The sequence below is a fragment of the Bufo gargarizans genome, chromosome 9 (assembly GCF_014858855.1).
Source record: "Bufo gargarizans isolate SCDJY-AF-19 chromosome 9, ASM1485885v1, whole genome shotgun sequence".
In the NCBI taxonomy this organism is placed as follows: Eukaryota; Metazoa; Chordata; class Amphibia; order Anura; family Bufonidae; genus Bufo; species Bufo gargarizans.
In genome coordinates this window covers 181,956,417-181,976,879 of record NC_058088.1, presented here as the reverse complement: position 1 = coordinate 181,976,879, position 20,463 = coordinate 181,956,417, and the positions used below count along the sequence as shown (strand labels likewise).

At 47.5% G+C, this 20,463-nt stretch overlaps 1 protein-coding gene across 1 annotated transcript; it reads left to right on the top strand.

Moving 5' to 3' along the window:
• The first annotated feature begins 3,350 nt into the window (after window positions 1–3,350).
• On the top strand, window positions 3,351–14,874 carry LOC122919310 (ubiquitin-related modifier 1). The gene is made up of 5 exons (XM_044268253.1): window positions 3,351–3,428; window positions 7,387–7,457; window positions 11,111–11,192; window positions 12,025–12,073; window positions 14,526–14,874. The coding sequence occupies exons 1-5, from the start codon at window positions 3,370–3,372 to the stop codon at window positions 14,592–14,594; spliced, it is 330 nt and encodes a 109-aa protein (XP_044124188.1). The 5' UTR covers window positions 3,351–3,369; the 3' UTR covers window positions 14,595–14,874.
• Window positions 14,875–20,463: the final 5,589 nt, after the last annotated feature.

Sequence of the window (20,463 nt, the reverse complement as noted above, 5' to 3'; positions counted from 1 at the left end):
ATCAAAGACAGGCCGCGCTCAGGTCTATGGACCAGCGCGTTACACACAATACGTTACATTGATTTTGTTCTTACTGGTCAGAAAATGGGCCAAAAGTCTGTGTCGTACTACTTGGAAATGTCCATGATGACATTAAAGGGGTTGTCCGGGACGAACTAACTCTTCAGTGATGCCTGCAGTCTGCCTCCGCTACTCAGAGATTCGTTCTTACCTGCTCCTCACCACTCTGGTCCTGTGAGATGGCTTCCACGTGTCCATCTTCTTGTCCGTGGCTTGTTTACCGGCTCTACTACTGCCAATCTCTGCCTTAGGGCTCATGCACACGACCGTATGTATTTTGCCATCCGCAAAAAATACGGATGACATCCGTGTGCATTCCGTATCTTGCGGAACGGAACAGCCGGACCCTAATAGAACAGTCCTATCCTTGTCCGTGATGCGGACAATAATAGGACATGTTCTATTTTTTGGCGATATGGACATACGGAATGCACACGGCGTACCTTCCGTTTTTTTTTTTTGCGGACCCGTTGAAATGAATGGTTCCGCATATGGTCCACAAAAAAACGGAATGGACACGGAAAGAAAATACGTTCGTGTGCATGAGCCAGGCATGGTCACCTACTCTGCCGCAGCCAACCACTGCCTTCAGTTGTCACATAGGCATGGTCACCAGCTTTGCTGCAGCCCACCTCTGTCTTCAATGGTGACCCAGGCATGGTCACCTGCTCGGCTGCAGCCAACTGCTCCTTCGGCTGTGACACGGGCATGGTCACCTTCTCTGCTGCAGCCAACTGCTCCTTCGGCTGTGACACGGGCATCGTCACCTTCTCTGCTGCAGCCAACTGCTTCCTTCGGCTGTGACCCGGGCATGGTTACCTGCTCTGCTGCAGCCAACTGCTGCCTTCAGCTGTGACCCGGGCATGGTCACCTCCTCTGCTGCAGCCAACTGCTGCCTTCAGCTGTGACCCGGGCATGGTCACCTCCTCTGCTGCAGCCCACCAGTGCCGTAATGCGGACAATAATAAGACGTTCTATTTTTTTTGCGGAGTGGACACTGAAACAAAATATGTTTGTGTGCATGAGCCCTAAATATTTTTTCTTTTATTACCTATGTAGAAAAAAAAATGGCTGGAATCTTGGGCTTAGATACCGAAGGCTAGAGATGAGCAAATCCATTTGTACAAATTGATTTCTTCATATGAAAGAGTTCTTCACCTGCAAGGGGCTGCCCCCACTGTTAAAGAGGCTCCCCCTGCTGCTTGATTAACAGGGTGGACATCCCGCCCCCATGACGCTGCTCCCAGTAGCGGAGAAGGTACAGAGGCTACTGCTCCAGCATCAGCAGCAGAGCCCCTGCGCTTGCGCTGCAACTCGGAGCTGAGGCGATATGTTGGCCCTGTTAACCAAGCGGCAGGGGAGCGGCCCCTCGCAGGTGAAGAACTTTTATTTCATGTAGGAATCGATTTGCTCATCTCTACTACAAAATGAGTTATTCTTTGTAGACGTCGCCCCCCTTCGTCTGCTCATCATAGAAACCAGATTTACAGCATTGGGTACTCAAAGCCGTCAGAGAGTCTCCTCATAACTGTTATCGGCCCCCATAAATACTGTCAGCCAGTCCGGCAATGCTTATGGGGCTCTCTCTGGCCTGACAACGTTTTGCGGAGCAGTCTCAGGCTAAGGCCTCATGCACACGACCGTATCTGTATTTCGGTCCAGAAAACAATGGATCCGCAAAAAATTTATAACATCCGTGTGCTCTCCGCATTATTCTCTCCCCAATCAATAGACATGGCTATTCTCGTCTGCAATGCGGTCCAGAATAGGACATTTCGTATAATCTGTGGAACAGACATGCGGATGACATCTGTCTGGGTCTGTGCGCAAAAGATTCGGATAGCACATGGATGGAAAATACGGTTGTGTGCTTGAGGCCTAACACTGTTTAAGGGCATGACTCTTAAAGGGGTTGGCCTATCTCATTCATTGGTGGCATATCGCTAATATATGCTACCAATGTCTGATAGGTGGGGGTCCCAGAGGTGTCCCCAGAACGGGCCCACACAGTCAAGGAGAGTTCATGAGCGGCCACCCTCCATGGTCAGCTATTTTCGGAAGTCCCATAGAAATAAATGGAAAACACACTGCATAAGCGCTGCCACCGCTCCATTCACTTCTATGGGGCTGACCGAAATAGCAGTTCCATAGAAATTAAAGAAGGGCGGCCGCGCACGTGCAGTCCACTCTACGGGCTCCGTTCTAGAGATAGGTGCAGGGAGCCGCACCTGTCAGACATTGGTGGCATACATGAGATGGGCCAACTCCTTAAGCTACAAGCACATGTGTTTTGTGGTCTGCAGATACTTTCCTGTCCTCCACTATTGTGAAAGTGTCTAATTTGTCCACAAATGGACAAGAATAGGACATGTTCTATCTTTTTTTAAGGGACGGACATGCGGACAGCACACAGATGACATCACCAGAGGGCTCCCGTACATCACAGGATGGACTTGTAATTAAAGGGGTCGTCTCACTTCAGCAGGTGGCTTTTATCATGTAAATAAGGTTAATTCCAGGCACTTACTAATGTATTGTGATTGTCCATATTGCTTCCCTTGCCGGCTGGATTAATTTTTTTTTTTCATCACATTATACACTGCTTGTTTCCATGGGGACGACCACCCTGCAATCCATCAGTGGTGGTTGTGCTTGCACACTACTATAGGAAAAACCGCCGTCCTATGTGCGCTCCCATGGTCCTGGCCACCAGAGAGTCCGCCACCTTTTCCTATGCTATCCGGCTGTAATTTTAACAACCGGATCTATAGAACCTGAGGGAACTGGCTGAATCACACGCCAGGAGACAACCCCTTTAAGTTTGCCGATTTCTATCCGGCCACGGGGTGTCAAAGGACCTGACGATCAATCGATTAGAGACTGCAGCCACCCATCTCTCCAATACTCCTGATTGGCACATCTGAAAACTTATACAGACGCAGGCGGTGTACATTATGACATCCCTTCAGGAGTCTGGGAAAGCTGGGTGACTGTTCCTTTAAGAGCTGCTATGGCGGCCATATTGGCTCCCACCCAGCTATAACTAAAGAAACAAGAGGACGGTGAGCAGCCTGAGCTTGGGGAAAAGCAAATGGCTGAAGAATATTTATTGGCCGAGGCTAAGACGGCAGGCGAAGGGATAAACTGCTGGGGGAGGGTGATACATCAGAGGATGAGCCGCACACCCTATGAATAATTCACGGGTCATAGGTAAGAATGAATAACTTAGAAGGAGCCTTTCTGGAGGCTCCTGCATCCCGTCACCATGACAACCGGCCGGGAGGCGAGCACTTCCGGTGTGGGCAGGCGATGACTTCCGGCGCACATGGCAAGATGGCGGCGCCCATGGGTGTGCTGCTGGAATTTGGGTGAGTGGCGGAACTGGCCTTTTATTCCTTTGTAAGGGACTTATAGCGGGGCTGAGGGGTAGGATCCTGGGGGGGGGTGGTGGTGTATAGGCCATCATGGCCGCTCAGCAGGGGGAATACAGCTGCTGCCATTCACTCCTGCAGTGTAGTCATCCATCCCACTGTGGGATCTCTATGAGACGAGGTGTAGCTATAAATACATGCATATGTACAGCCCTAGAATATGTATGCATGTAGGGCTGTCACAATACCAAAATTTGGATTCGATTTCGATACCATAAAAAAGTATTGCGATACTCAATACCATGAAGAAAAAAAAAACTGCGTGCATTCCGCATTTTATGGAATGTCCGGCCCATAATCGAACAGTCCTATCCTATTTTTTTGGGGGGGAGACAGGGTGACAAAAAAAAATTGCGAATTCTGCGTTTTTCTGTTACGGCGTTCACCACATAGGAGATTTTATTTCTTAAGTTTGGACTTTTCAGACGTGGCGATATGTGATATGTTTATTTATTGTTTATATATTGTATATGTAAAACTGGGAATTGACATATATATATATATGTGATTTATACTTAATATTTTGGTGGGGGTTTTTTTTAACTTTTTTTTTTAACTTTTTATTTAATAACTATTAGCCCCCTTCAGGGGCTAGAACCTGGGATCTTTTCATCCCTGGTCCTAGTCACCCTAAGGCTGAGTTCACACGAGCGTGACAGATTTGGTCCGGATGCGTTCAGGGTGCGTTCAGTTAAACTCGCACCATTTTGCAAGCAAGTTCAGTCAGTTTTGGCTGCAATTGCGTTTAGTTGTTCAGTTTTTTCCGCGCGGGTGCAATGCGTTTTGATGCGTTTTTCACGCGCGTGATAAAAAACTGAAGGTTTACAAACAACATCTCCTAGCAACCATCAGTGAAAAACACATCGCATCCGCACTTGCTTGCAGATGCAATGCGTTATTAACGCAGCCCCATTCACTTCTATGGAGCCAGGGCTGCGTGAAAAACGCAGAATATAGAACATGCTGCGATTTTAAAGCATTGCAGACGTGATGCATGAAAAAAAATGCTCATGTGCACAGCCCCATTGAAATGAATGGGTCAGGATTCAGTGCAGGTGCAATGCGTTCACCTACTGCATTGCACCCGCGCGGAAATCTCGCCCGTGTGAACGCAGCCTAATAGAGCTCCCTGCTACCCTGTGCACACAGCAGCAGGGATGTTACCATGGCAGCCAGGGCTTCAGTAGTGTCCTAACTGCCATGGTAACCGATCGGAGCCCCAGCATTACACTGCTGGGGCTCCGATCACAACTGCCACTGTACCTCCAATGAAGAGGGCGGAGGGGATCCTGTGGCTTTAATACTGTACTGGGGGGGGCACTGCGCCACGAATGATAATTAACCTTTAATACAGATACAGGAGGCGGGTGTTGGCGGCAGAATCACATAGCCAGCACACGGCCTCTATAACAGGGAGCTGCGATCAGCGGCAGTTAGCCCCTCAGGTGGTGGCACGGTGGCCACAGTCCCTCCCCTCCTCCGCCCCTCTCTCTCCTCATGGGAGGGACTGCTTCCTTCTCCTGTGCTGCTGAGGGAACATGGAGCGCGCTCCATGTTCTGTGATACTAGGCTGCTAGAAATGTACAATTTCAGTAATTAAAGTTTAAAAATTACAAAAATGGTCAGTATCACTGCCCCTATACATTACAAAAAATGAATTACAGTTACAATGTAAAGAACAGCTCTTTGGCCATTCTGTCATATTTGACAGCTAGAATTGCTCTGCGTGCGGCACTATCCTTGCTGTCAAGGTGACAGGCCGAGCATGCATGTGTTCTGAGTGGGTTGAAGAGAGTAAGGCGCTGCCAGACACAGTCTAGTGGCAGTTAATCTGAATGAAATGAAAAGGATTGGGCATATTGAATTCTAGCTGCCTGATCCTTCCCCTGCACCCCCAGCATTAGGAGACCTCCCTATAGAGATGGTCAGCTGAAGTCGCTGGGTTTGGCAGACATTAATCTGATGTCAACGGCCAGTTTAAGAGGAGGGACTGAAATGCTGAGCGGCATCGGGGAAGTGGAAGGGATTAAAGGGGTTATCCAGGAATTTGATATTGATGGCCTTATCTCAGGATCAATCAGCAAGGGTCCGACCCCCAGCACCCCTACTGATCAGATGTCCGTAAAAATGCGGATCTGTTTTTTTGCGGACAGTTCAGCATGTCCGCAAAAAAACGGATTGCATTCCTTTTTTTTTTTTTTTGCTGATCCATAGACTTTAATAGGGCCATGTGTATAAGACATGTTTAATTTTTTTTGCTGAGCCGTGCGGTGCAATGGAAGAAAAGGGCCCCATAGAAGTGAATGGGACAGCATCTAATCCACAAAAAAAACAGATCCGCATTTTTGCGGACAGCATACGGCCATCTGAATGAGCACTTATTCTGTGGATAGGGGATAGGTGTTATTAGTTACACCCCCCCTTTAATATAAGGGATCTCTTGGTAATAGTGGAGAGGACCCGTCCTGCATCACACGGACCACCCAGTGATTTGACTAGGTAACGTGCTCTGCAATCCTTGGTGACTGTCTTCCTCTTACCATCTCTGGCAATGGAAGCGGAAATTCTTACGGAGTCCACAATAGGTACCACCAGCCCATCACCAATATAGGGAGTGATTTAGGGGGTAGCATGGAAGTCTGAAATTATCTAGGACTCCAGCTGCTTTGAAACTACAACTCCCAGCATGCACAGTTGCTCATCTGTTCTTGTAACTCCCATAGTGTGTGTTGGCGTTGAGTGGCAGCCAATGACTTCCCAGGGAGTCGCCCCAGTCACACAACTGTCCCTGCACCGAGTCCCCGTGAGAAAAGCGCATTTAACCAATGTTTGCGTCATTGTCATAGAAGTGAAAGGAGGATTCTGGGAGTTGTAGTTTCAGAAGAACTGGCGTGCCGGAGGTTGCTGATCCCTGATCTAGGACGCCGTCTAGCGAACTGCATGGCCAACAGTTATACTCTGGAGGGTCTGAGGGTTTTCTTTGTGCCTGTGGCAGTCTAAGGGCTGTAGTACACCAACAGATTATCTGTCCAATATCTGTCCAATCATACCAATGATTGGTCCTAATAGGCCATCTGACCAATGATTGGTCAGATAATCTGTTGGTGTAATACAGCCCTAAGTTTGGTTCAGCAGATCCACGGAGGATCAGGGCCTTGCAGCTTTTTTGATACATTTAGACTGGATAGGATTTAAAGGGTTTGTCTGGATGTTTAATATTGATGACCTATCCTCAGGAGGTCATTAGTATCTGATTAAGGGGGTCTGACTCCCAACACAATGATAGCCACGCCCACTTCCAAGGCTAGTGATGTCACGTGCATCGGTCACATGGCCCTCGGCCCAGCTCAGTCCCATTCCAGTGGATGGGCCTGAGCTGCAATACCAAGCACAGCCACTATACAATGTACGGCGCTGTGCTTGGTGATCTGGAGCACCGTGGCCTCCTCGGACATTTGATCGGTGGGGGTCCTTAGGATTGGTCATCAATATTAAACATTTGGAAAAAAAAATATAAAAAAATGGCGAATATCTCATGAATATGGCGCATGGCAGAGTGTAGCAGATGTATCAGAAAAGTGGCACAATTGGGCACCGTATATATTATTCGCTGGTCATTTTTTAAACCAGTATTTGACTTAGACGATCGCCTCGCCCTCCACGTCCAGGAGTAAATCATCCCGCAGCCGCCTTCTCCCCCCCCCCTCAGACAAAACTTGTTTCACTTTTCCTTGGTACCCTAGAGAGCCTGACATAGAAATGCTAATCCCGGCCCCGTGTCCTGCTGGAGCCTGCGGGGAATCCTTTGTCTGCGCCTGGCTCCGCTTGTGAGCGACACCCCCTCCTCTGTGCTCGCCATGTCAGCATATCTCATGTTTTTATTATCTGATTTCAGAGGTGGCGCTGAGCTGCTGTTCCAGGGAATCAAAAAGCACCACGTGACCCTGCCCGGCCGACCGGATCCTTGTGAGTATCCCCCACCCCCCGTGATATGCCATGAGATGGTTCTCGTCCACATTTGGGGCAGTTGCCCGCTTGACGCCCAAGTTTTTTTACTATGGGGCACAGATCTTGGATCAGCGCCTAAGAGGCGGAGACGAGAACAAGCGCTTGCTTGGCTCCGGGGCGTGACAAGTGATGTAAGTGAGCGCTGTGATGTCAGCGAATGTGTACTGGGAAGCCATGATGATGGAGGCCGCCTAGAAGAGGACAGTCCCGGAGAACCTGTCGGAAGCAATCGCCATCGGCCTCCAGGTTCTCTCTCTTGCCCGTCTCCGTGAAATTCTGCATAATGCGGGGGTGGGCCTCTGGCGCGAGCCATTTAAACTGATTAGGATGCAGTTCACATGGAAGCTGATGCCAGCTGTTCCTCTGCCCCCCTCCTGCTAACTGACCGGCACTGTTTGCTGAGCGCTGAGCCCCCTGTGCGAAATTGCTTTTGAAAAGGATCACTTTCTGGTTAATTAAACAAAGAGTCAACACATCTGTGAAGTTTTCTGGAGTCCCTATTATCCTGGTATTGATCCCCCCTCCGTCCCACCCAGTGATTCGGATTCTTGAATGGCTACCTGGGTCTGGGGCGAGAGCTAAACTGGTCGAAGGCAAATGTAACTTAAAATGATAGCAGGTAGCTGCGTCTGGGAAAGCTGGGTGACGGCCAATATGGCCGCCATGACTGCTCCCGCCTCACCCAGACTCCTGAATGGGAAATTTGCCTTGTGATGCACAGTGATTGAGGATGGGGGGAGACACCCAATTTTTTTTTAATTTTTTTTATCCAGCCTTGATATGGAATTTAGATAACGTTTCGGATGCCTTAGTCACCATCTCTGTAATGACTCCTGTTTTAGCGGTCACCCAGCTTTCCCAGAAAGAGACATAACTATGAAAAGCCACATTTTTATTTTTTTAAAGGGAAGGTGCATTGTCTGCGCTTTCACCTGATGGAGTTGTACTGTACATTGATTGTAACAGATCTGTGGTTACTTATTAGACAGAGGGAATGGCCCCTTCCCAGACTGGGAACAATGGGAGAAGCGCAGTGATGCTGGCTTCTCCATGGTAACTCCTCTATACAATGGCTTCCCTGGACCGAGAATGTGGGCGGGTGGGGAACCAGGCAGAACTCTCTGACCCTCCCGAGTCAGGCTGATAAACGATCCTTCCTACCCCTGCGCCTGACCCTGCAGTGACCAGCGCCGCTCTTCATCATATACGTACAGCTCTCCGCCCTCTCCGCAGCGGGCGTCATCTCCAGTGCACCATATTGGAGAAGGGGGGGCACGTTTCTGCCGGTGCACTGATCCATGACATATGAACCGTGTGTGAAAGACTAATGGGTGTCCTATATATTACACCTCACTAAATTGGTTTCTGCCAGCAGATCCCCCCCCCCCCCCCCCGCTTCACTCTATATGCCTTTGTAATGGGCCCCGACTCTCATTTCCAGATGGTTCCTTGGAAATGTGCCTTTTACTCTTAAAGGGGTTTCCAGTAATAGTATACAGACAAAAAAAATCGTAATCTATTTCTATGAAATACCGCCTAGGGGCGCTACATTGGACTCTGTCAGTTCAGTACCATTGGACATCGCTTCACATGGGCAGGACGTTCTGTCTGTCGGCTGGCAGCCATTGGTCATCAGCTTTTCTGGCTGATAACAGGGAGCAATAGACCGCATTCACCGACACAGCAAATGGAGATAAAGCAGGCGGTAGGTGTGCGGAGATAAAGCAGGCGGTAGGTGTGCGGAGGTAAAGCAGGCGGTAGGTGTGCGGAGGTAAAGCAGGCGGTAGGTGTGCGGAGGTAAAGCAGGCGGTAGGTGTGCGGAGGTAAAGCAGGCGGTAGGTGTGCGGAGGTAAAGCAGGCGGTAGGTGTGCGGAGGTAAAGCAGGCGGTAGGTGTGCGGAGGTAAAGCAGGCGGTAGGTGTGCGGAGGTAAAGCAGGCGGTAGGTGTGCAGAGATAAAGCAGGCGGTAGGTGTGCGGAGATAAAGCAGGCGGTAGGTGTGCCCATTTTCCGCACGCAATCCTGATCACTTTAGGATAGAGGGGTCTGTTAGGTATTTTACGGCCACTACGCTGAGAATATTGCCGGGTAGGCCTGCACTTTTGCGGCCGCTGATTGCCTCATTATTGCAGAGAAAAAGAAGGCAAATGAACTGCCATGTGGCCCGAGGGTGTTCCTCAGGCAGGTAAGTGCTCCTCCAACGCCACCCAATATTGCTGCCTTCGCCTTGATTGACAGCTCCAACAATCTGTGACTTGCACACTGTACTGCACATGCACAGGGCATCAGTGAGCCCATTACCCACAGCAGGGAGACTACCGCGCATGCGCAAGATTTCATTGCCCAACATAGTGATGCTGCAGATTGGTGGTGATGTCACTTGTGGCCAAGGGGGTGGCATGGGGCATGTTTACTTAGGAGAGCTGGAGCACTTGCTTGTTGGGCTGGGGACTACCTTCAGGGCACTTGTCAGTATTTGCAGAATGAAGCAACATTTTTTGCAGTAATGAGGCGGTCATAAAGGTACGGTTTTATATGTGTTTGAAGAGAGTGTGTCAGCACTGATAAAACGGGCGCAGTGCCTTGTAGAGCTAGCTCAGCTGCATGTAGTGATACTGTTCACGTAGTGATCTGTTGCTTCATTCTGGAGAAAAAGTACTTTTAATTCATATGCAAATAAGCCGTTAAGTGCACAGAGGGCGGGCCCAAGGCACTCTGTGCACTTTTGCTTCCTCTGCCAGTCTTTTAGTGCTGCCAGTGTCAGACTGTGCAAGGACACATGCTCAACTGGTAACACCCAGCTGGACCTTCATTGCAAACTGCTAGCAATTCCTTCCTAACTTCTAGCAGGAATTAGAGAGGAACAGCACAACATAGGAATAGATACGCCAGAACTGTTATTACATGGGGGATGCAAGTAGTTGAAAGAGACATGTCAGGAGAGGCGACAACTCCACTTTCAGTACCTTATCTGACAGCAGATGACTCCCCTCTCCCTATTGAGAACACATGCCGAGCATGCATGTATGTGGAAGGAGAGACACAAAACTATATGTAAGGAGAGAAAGAAAATGGGAGGTTGGAAGGGGGGGGGGTTACTTCTGAGGTCTGGGGCGAGAGATAAACTGGTCGATGCAAATGTAACTCAAAAATTTAAATACATTTAGCTGCATCTGGGAAAGCTGGGTGACAGCCAATATGGCTGCCTTGACTTCACATGAGGTGTGTCCTTTCTGCTGCAGCTCTCTCCCTATCACAGCTCAGGGGTCGTGTCCTTTTCCGCTGCAGCTCACTCCCTTTCACAGCTCAGGAGGCAGTTAAAGGAGGGAACTGAGCATGTGCGACCACCTCAGTGATGTGGACAGAGAAATAAGAAAGAAAAAAAACAGCAGGTGGCGCTGTACACACACATTTTATTGAATACCTCAGTGGCTATACAGCATTTTTAGTTACATTCAATTACAAAAGTATTCACATCCAGCTGCTGGTTTGAAAACTGCAGAATATTTTTTTGTGCGACAAGAATTCTTTTTGTGCGGTAGTCTTGTCTTTCGGTTCGGCCTGTGCTCCGCGGGCAGTGTCAGACATGTAACCCTCTTCTGTTTCCTGTCAGGGGACATCAGGCAGTTGCTGGTTTGGATAAAAGAGAATTTGCTGAAGGAGCGCCCCGAGCTATTTATTCAGGGGGATACAGTGTGAGTATGACGGACACTTTATATTCACCACGATCCTCTTCTTTGCTGTCCAGCAGACGTCTGTATAACCCTAGCTTGGTACTAGGTCTCCTTCACAGGAAGCTGAGATATGGGGAGCTGTTTGATGAGAGCATCATCCCTGACCACAGTGTCCATGTCACAGACGTATACAGGTGTGAGGACCCCATATCTCAGACGGTTCTCTGGAACATTCAATAGCTTATCCCGAGATCCAAGACCCCCACCGATCAGCATGAAGAGGCCCCAGCACATTCACCTAAGGATAGGCTATCAGTGATGAAGGCCTGACGACCCCTTTTAACCACTGTCGTAACCAAATTTTCTTTGGAATTAGACTTTATTGCTAATAATGCATATTTAAAGGGGTTTTCCAGGTGGATAACCTGAAAAGAAGCATTACTCACCTCCACTGATTCCCTTGGCTCCTGCTGCTTTCTATTTTCTGCCACTAGGTGACTACCAAGGCCAGTGAGTCCACTGAGTGGACATTTCCCAGCATGTTGAGCCAGGACAGGAAGTGGAGAGCAGCAGGGATAGGGGGAGGTGAGTAATGCTTGAAGTGGAAATGAGTGGCATGCCCATTTATATAAACCCTATGGACTTTCTGTGACTCCATACACCCCTCAGAGTGGCAAACAGAGGGCTGAGCTCTCCTAACCCTTCGGTTCAGCGAACAGTGGGGGTCTCAACATCTGATTTTTAACTACTGACCTGCTTGGTCGCCACTCTCTGACATTCCCATCTTCTTTGTCCGCCATTTTGAAATACCCAGTCACGTGACACACATTAACTGCGTTTCCGTTCCCCACAGGCGGCCGGGTATCCTGGTTCTCATTAATGACGCTGACTGGGAACTGATGGTAAGCATGTAACAATGGTTTCTAGGCCTCTGCCCGCGTGGTGAACCCTCGTTGGCCCTGGCACTAATTGGACTAATGTTAGGGGTATGAATGCAGAGTAAGTCGCCATGTTCCCTTGCGGCCTGGCAGCGGGGCGGGACGATACAAGCATCCCAGCATTGCTTTCTCCCTCTGGGTTACAGTGTGTGTCAAGGGCAGGAAGGCCACCCATTGACTTACATTGTGAGCGACATAAGAAGGACACACAATGAGGGGTTTCACTTCCCCGCCCATGAAAACAAGGCCCGTTAACAAAATGGTCGCTCCGTGGGTGGAACGCTGACCTGTTTAATTTAGTCAGCTTGATGAGCTATGTGCTGAAGAGGCCAGCCCCATTGTAGGTCAGTTTTACCATATTGTTTTAAAATGGATTTTTTTCTTTTTTAGGAATTTTCATTTGGAGTTTTCTGATGCTCCCTTTAGAGTCTGGAATCTGTGTGGGGGGCAGCTTTCTAATGTATACCCTCTCCCATTTTAGCTTAGGGCCGAGGCTGTGATGCTTGTAGAGGGCTCTGCTGCAAGGGTTAAAGGGGTTGTCCAAGATTAGAAAGAAAAATTGCCGCTTTCTTCTAAAAACAGCGCCACATCTGTCCACCAGTTTTGTCCGTTACTGCATCTCCTTCATTGCAGTGGAGCTGAGCTGCAGTACAGTAACCCACCTGTGGACAGGTGTGGCGCTGTTTTTGGAGAGAAGCAGTCGTGTTATTTTAGTCCTGCACAACCCCTTTAAGTTGCACATATACACAAGATTAAAGGGGTTATCCGGTAATTTATATTGATGATCTGTCCTCGGGATAGGTCATAAATATCAGATCCGCAGGGGTCTGACCCCCGACGATCAGCTCTGTGAGCACCGTGACCTCTTCCTAGGACATGTGGCGTCACTTTCATCGGTCACATCATGGCCTAGCTGCTGCTCCTCCACCCCATTGAATTAATTGGAGCTGAGCTACAGTACCAAGCACCGTTGCGGCGCGCTGCTGGGAGCTGGCTGCACCCACCAGAGCTCCGGTAAGCGCAGTGGCTCCCTAAAACAGCTGATCGGCGGGGGTGCCGGCACTCGGACCCTTGCCAATGTTATAATGATGACTTATCCTAAGGATAGGTCATCATTATATTTCCCTGGATAACCCCTTTAACGTTGACACACAATATGTATGCTGGTCTTTTGACTATATATTAACTCCTGGTACCGTAGACTATATATATTGCTCCCGGTACCACAGCCATATTTTGATAGACACTGGGAATGCTGGGTCACAGCCGGTATGGTTACTACTCCACTTTAAAGGGGTTGTCTCATCTCGCCGTTACTAAGGTGAGATGAGACAGAGTCCTGACCACCAGCCGGCTGGGAAACAACAGAGCGCTCCGGCGCTCACATTTTCAGTACCTTCCAGGGGAGCTACGGAAACAGAGTACACAGCAAGCTATGGCGATTCCCTAACTCCGACACGGCATAGCTTGCTGTGTACTCTGTTTCCGTAGCTCCCCTGGAAGGTACTGAAGATGTGAGCGCCGGAGCGCTCTGTTGTTTCCCAGCCGGCTGGTGGTCAGGACTCTGTCTCATCTCACCTTAGTAACGGCGAGATGAGACAACCCCTTTAAAGGAGTTGTCCAATGACAACAACCTATCCACAGGATAGAGGATAAGTGGCAGATTGGTGGAGGCTCCTGACGATCATGTCCATTCACCAGAATGGGGGCCTGTGTTCCCCTGTTTCAGCGGGTCGGCAAACACACATGCGCAGTGCTGCTCCAGTTATCTCTATGTGGCATAGCTGAGCGCTTGTACTCTGCTATCTCTGGTAGTCCCATAGAGTTGAATGGAGCGGAAGCACGCAGCGTGCCTGCCGATCCGCTCAAACAGGGGGCACGGACCCCCATTCTAGCGGTCGGGTTCCCGCGGTCAGGCACTTATTCTTTAGCCTGTGTATAGGGGATGAGTTGTAGTGGGACAACCCATACACATTAGATAAATGTCTGCTGAACCTGTCGATCTAATGTGTATGGAGGAGATAAAGATCTCTGGGGAGATAAGGAACGGGCATGTTGGATTTCAGCTTGTGGGAATAAGTCTCTGCCAGAATTGTCTGGTATTGGCCTCATTACCTCTTACTATGGAAAACACATGCATGCTCAGCCATTCGGGGTGCCCGCCTCTCTGTACACTGTAAAGTCTTCCATGGATGATCATGTAATCTATAGTACAGGGATCCGCATCCTCCGGCACTCGAGCTATTACACTCCCAGAATCCTCCTTTTCAATTCCATGAGAGTTATCAGAATGACCAAGTGTTCATGCTGGGAGTTGTAGTTTTACAGCTGCTGATCCCTGCTATAGTAAGAACCCAGGCCCCCTATATAAAAGGGTATGTCTTTGCTCACGCGTGTTTCCATGTCACGTCTGCAGGGCGAGCTGGATTACAAGATTCAAGATCGAGACAACATTGTGTTCATCTCCACGTTACACGGCGGATAGAGGAAGACGTCTGCTTACGGGGGAGAGGGGCATCCCTGGCATCTTCATCAACACATGTAATGTGGCGTTTTTTCTCCGTGAGGTGGTACATACATGTGACGTCTGCCAAGCCTCATCTTATGTCACGTCTTCAAGCTAATAGGTCAGGCCCATCTGCTCCGTGACGTCTCGTCTACCGGTGGCCTTATAAACACGCATCCTAATTAAGGATATTATATTTCTGGACGCCGTCTTCTACTTCACTTCATTCTTATTAAATATGACGATTTTTTTTTTTTTACCGTCCTCTATGGAGTCACTTAATTGTCCTACATTATAATCAGAGGGAAACCAATCCCAGGTTAAAGGGGTATTCGGATCGAAGACGTAGGATACACCATACATTTTCTAATAGGTCAGAATACCCCTTTAAGGGTCCATTCACACGTCCGTGTGTGTTTTGCGGACACGGACATCGGCTTTGTGCGTTCCGCATTTTGCACTTAATAGAAAATGCCTAATCTTGTCCGCAATTGCGGACAAGAATAGGACATGTTCTATTTTTTTCGGCAACGGAATTGCGGACCCGGAAGTGCGGATCCGGGCAGCACATTGTGTTGCGATATAGAAATGAATGGGTCCGCAATTCCGTTCCGCAAAATGCAGAACGAAATTGCAGACGTGTGAAGAGACCCTAAACGGTTCTTTTTAAAAAATAAATCCATATTACGGTCATAAACAGAAGCGGCCATCTTGTGCGTGCTGACGACACGCTGTGTACCTGTGGTAAATTTGAAAAAAAAAAAATGGCCTGACCTTGGCCGCCTTATAAACTGCATTACTGGCAGGACTCCGCTCAGGGCATAAAATGGCGGCATATTGGGAGATCTATAACCCGACCTTCTCTATTCTCAGAATACCAGACTGAATTAAGCTGCTGCTCGGCAGCAATCAGTGTAAGAAAAGGAAGAAAAATGGCTTTCCTTCGTTTTTCTTTTTTGTGTGAACCTAGTCTTCCCCCACGACGCGTTTTCACTCCGCAGCGGCATTGTATCTCAGCAGAGACCTCTGCATGAAACGCGCTGTAATATCTTGATTTATTAAAGGGGGCGGAAAAATAATCCCGTAAGCCGAGGGCGATGATTGTCTTGTCTTTGGTGCTCGGCGGCCATCAAACGCACTGCTGCTCACCCCTGCCACTTAAGCACCTTACCGGGGTCTTCAGGAAAGGAAATTTATGCTCTTGACGGTGGAACTCCACCTCTGTCCTCTCCCTCGGCGCGCCTCCTCGTCCTGCCTCCTCACTGCTGCAGGGTTTGCTGTAACGGGGTAATAAAAAGAGCTCTTGAATCTCCTATCGATTCATTGGGATAGGAAGGGTCCTCGATGGATGACATTTCTATGGCAGCGGCTGCCCGCTGAATGCCGCAGCCTGAATCAGACAGTTCTGCTGCTTTAAGGACCAGCCCTGCAGCCTGCGCGGGTTTAATGTTTGCAGCAAGGTGTTAAGATGTGCATGGTGTAACTTACAAGGGGTTAATGGTACAGACGCATTTCGCGCGGGTTGTGATCACCCAATAGGTCGCCATATTTTAATACAGGTCTCCAGTGGGGGGAGGGGGGGTGGTATACGTCATGTAAAAAGTGCACAGGCGGGTGAACGTATGGAAGGAGGAGAATCCTATATGGCGCCCAGCAAGAAAAAACGTCTGTTTCTAATAATGAAAGTGAAAAAAAATACCAATATTAAATTTTTTTTTTTTTTTTTACATTTGGATGATTTATATTATCCCAGATATTGGCTAAGCAGATGCAACATTTGAATAGCATTTTTTTTCACATTGTTAAAAAAAATGGTGGGCGCATCGTCTAGTCCGTTTTATGTACTCCCTCAGCCATGCAGTCCTACCCCGGTAAAATACAGCTTTTTTTTTTCTTGCCCTTTCCCACATGAAAGGAAAAAAAAAAAAAACTTGCCTTTTCCTGCGGTAAATTACCGCTTACAGAGGCGTTTTTAAAGCTGAAGGTCGTTTATCAATGTCTGGCCGCTCTGAAACGTGGTGATCTTGATAAATCTGTTTCAGTCACGTTAAATTCTCCTCAAACTGCTTGCAGCGAGGGGGTGCGGCGGCGGCGGCGAGTCATCAACGGGAAGACACAGATCTTTATGTGTGGCCTTACCAGGTACAGACCTGTAGTCGCTAAACGTGAATGTGGCATTGCCCGGCCGGCGGTAAACCTGAGAGAAATCGCCTCCTTCCTCCCATACATAAGACGTCTATTTTCCTCCATCAGTGACCGCGTCCTTCTTTTGTTCTCCGATATGAGGTGCATTAAAATTTACTGTGAGGTTAGCGGCCGCCAGGGCTACCTGAACCAGTATATCCCAGTCATGGTGTAGCAATAGAAACCATCACCGACCAGTGCTGATGAGGTATTGATTTTTTTTTTTCCAGCATAGCTGACATATAGAGGCGGCTCATGACTAAAATTATTTGGTATTTTATTACATTTTTTAAAAAATAGTAAAATATAATTTTATCTTTTCATTTTTTTACATTTTTTTTTAATAAAAGATATAAATATATGAAAATACATAAGTCAATCTTGTGTATATGTATATTACAATTTTCCCCCTTATATAGTACACTTTTTGTTTTACACATTTAATCGGACACACAAAAGTATAAAAATCCGAAAATCCACAGATATGATATGCGGATTTACCGGTATATGGTATATCTTTTTTATTTCTTTTAAATAATGTAAAATAGTGTGAAATTGTGTATATTTTATATTGACTGCGCTTATATATTTACCCTTTTTTGTGTTTTTCTATACTGTAATTTCGTGTGGTCACCTCCACACCATCCTGTCTTTTACCAATATTGCACACGGTTTGTGCTTATACTGCTCATTACCCAGTTGATGAAGAGAGAAACGTAATATTTGGCAGCATTTTTGCAGGTAGGGTTAAAGGGAACCTGTCACCGGGATTTTTATGTATAGAGCTGAGGACATGGGTTGCTAGATCGCCGCTAGCACATCCGCAATACCCAGTCCCCATAGCTCTGTGTGCTTTTATTGTTTTGAAAAAACGATTTGATACATATGCAAATTACCCTGAGATGAGTCCTGTACGTGAGATGAGTCACATACAGGACTCATCTCAGGGTAATTTGCATATGTATCAAATCCGTTTTTTTGGCACAATAAAAGCACACAGAGCTATGGGGACTGGGTATTGCGGATGTGCTAGCGGCCATCTAGCAACCCATGTCCTTAGCTCTATACACAATATCCCGGTGACAGGTTCCCTTTAAGCTGCCATGACCCTTTTTCGATGGTTTGGTACCTGAATGCTTTGGGTAGCCATTTTGTGACAGGTGGTCCTTGATAAATATGCGTTACCTAAAATAATCTACTTCGGGCTACGGCCTTGTGTCACCTTTGGATCAATTTTCTGTCATAATTGACCAAAAATCTTTCTTTTTGGAGCATCTATAATATTGGTCTTCAATCTGTGACTCTCCAGCAGTTAGAAACCACAACTTTCAGTGAGTCCTGGCTGTCAGAGTATGTTGGGAGTTGTAGTTGGAAACCATTGATCCTTGACATACCTTTCATCCATAATTTGTGTGAGGTGTATGTATAATGCATAGTGCTGGTGGAGACACGACTTATTAGACTGGAAGACTATGGCTGCCATCGGGGTAACCATCATGGGCTTCCGGTCAGTTATAGGTACGATTGCCACAGTGACTCCAATAAGGCTGGCAATGATATCCAGAAGGACATGGCGTGTCATCGTCACAGTACTTACTGATCATATACACATTACAGGTATGTACACGTGCTGCGGTATAGGGATCCAGGAATTGCGTTGAAGTCACGGACTAGTCATGTCCACATTGCAGTCCCATCCATTAAGTTATTACCACCTTAGATGTCGATATAATTTCTTGATTTATATTTTTTCTTCCAGCTCCGAAGAGGATAATATATAAATGAAATAAATTTCGAAGAACATGGCTGCTTTCTTTCATTCTTGTCCACGGGCTGTGGTGCAATACCAGACCACAGACCAGAGTGGCGCCGTTTCTGATAGAAAGCAGCCATGTTTTTCAAATTTCCTTTCCTTTAATGGAGTTTTTTGAACCATCGGGATAATCCTAGTAGCCTAAAAAGCCAAGCATATATAGGGCCTTGTGAATGCAAACAGACGTGGACTAGTTGCCTATAATAACCCATTGGGATCCATATTTCTTTTTTAAAGTGGTTGCTCTGGACAACATGGCCGCCTGTCCTGACCGTATAATCACTGGTGACTAATGTATGCTTTGGTTGGCCTTGGTGCGGTGGTCGATGCCTCGTAATGCCTTTCTTCCTCATGACATTCGCTAAGGCCTCATGCATACGACCGTATGTATTTTGAGGTCCACAAATTGTGGCTATCGTCCGTGTTGCAATCCAAATTTTTTGCGGACCCATTGACTTCATATGAGACAAAGTATAGGATATGCTGTGTCTGTTTGTGGAACGGATCGTGCATGTGCTTTCTGCATCCGTATGTCCGTTCCGAAAAAATGAAGTCCATGTTCCTGTTGAAGTCAATGGGTCTGAAAAGAAAAAAATGCAGATTGCACACGGACCTCACCTGTAGTTTGCAGATCTGCGATCGTGTCCATGAGGCCTGAGTGTGTAAGCAGGCCAAAAGGGGAGCAGTTATCCACAGCAACCAATCAGATCGCTTCTTTCATTTACTAACCTGCACTGAAGAATGAAAGCTGCAGTTCGATTGGTTGCTGTGGGTTTTTCTACATAAGGCCTGCTGCATATTAATGTATAAAATGCCGTATATATGGGTGGGTGGGCAGTCTGCAACTTGCTGTAAATGTGAATCCAGCCATGCCATTATTATTATGGTCACCGTATAACGGATTAGTAATGCCCTGTATGATGGCGTCGTATATCTATGAACTGATAGATGAAAGATGCAAGGTTATAGATGGAAAGTGGTCATGGTTTCCGCCATTATGAAGAACAAAAGATTACATTTTTGATCTATTACTAGTCTATGATGTTAGTCTTTATAATAATTTACTGTCTGTGTATAATGTTGGGGATTGTGACTGATCGCAGTCTTACATCAGGAAGACGGTCATTCCTGTGCTATCGGCGTTCCCTGTTTTTAGCTTTGGCTCCAATTTTGAGCACGTGACACTTAGTTACACCATGACGGCATTATTGTCAATTGAAAACATTTCGTCATGAGACGCGGTCACACTCAGGATAGTAGTGTGTAAAGCCTGCCTAAGGGCTCATGCACATGACCATATGTATTTTGTGGTCTGCAAAACACGGATCCGCAAAAAATAAAATGGATAGCATCCGTGTTGTAACAATGCCTGTCCTTGTCTGCAAAACAGACAAGAATAGGACATGTTCTATCCCTTTAGCGGAGCAGACATACGGAAACTGAAAAAATGTAAGTTTATGTGCATGAGTCCTTAGGCCTCATGCACACGACCGCGGTGTGTTTTGCGGTCCTCAAATTGCGGATTCGCAAAACACGGAAGGCGTCCGTGTGCGTTCCACAATTTGAGGAACGGCACGGACAGCCATTGATATAACTGCCTATTCTTGTCTGCAAAATGGACAAGAAGAGGACAGGTTATATTTTTTTTACGGAGCAACGGATGCGGACAGCACACGGAGTGCTGTCCGCATCTTTTGCGGCCCCATTGAAGTGAATGGGTCCGCATCCAGGACGCAAAAACTGCTGCTCTGATGCGGACCCAAACAACGGTCGTGTGCATGAGGCCTTACCCTGTAATGAACTACACTGTGTAGTAGCATGCGGTATACACTATAATGAGGAGGCCGAGTA

Bases quoted from the DNA above. Each gene is read 5' to 3' on its own strand.
- LOC122919310 (XM_044268253.1), top strand. From the start codon at position 3,370: ATGACTTCCGGCGCACATGGCAAGATGGCGGCGCCCATGGGTGTGCTG. The intron at 3,429-7,386 runs GTGAGTGGCGGA...ATCTGATTTCAG, and splicing joins GGTGTGCTGCTGGAATTTGG to AGGTGGCGCTGAGCTGCTGT. The intron at 7,458-11,110 runs GTGAGTATCCCC...GTTTCCTGTCAG, and splicing joins GCCCGGCCGACCGGATCCTT to GGGACATCAGGCAGTTGCTG.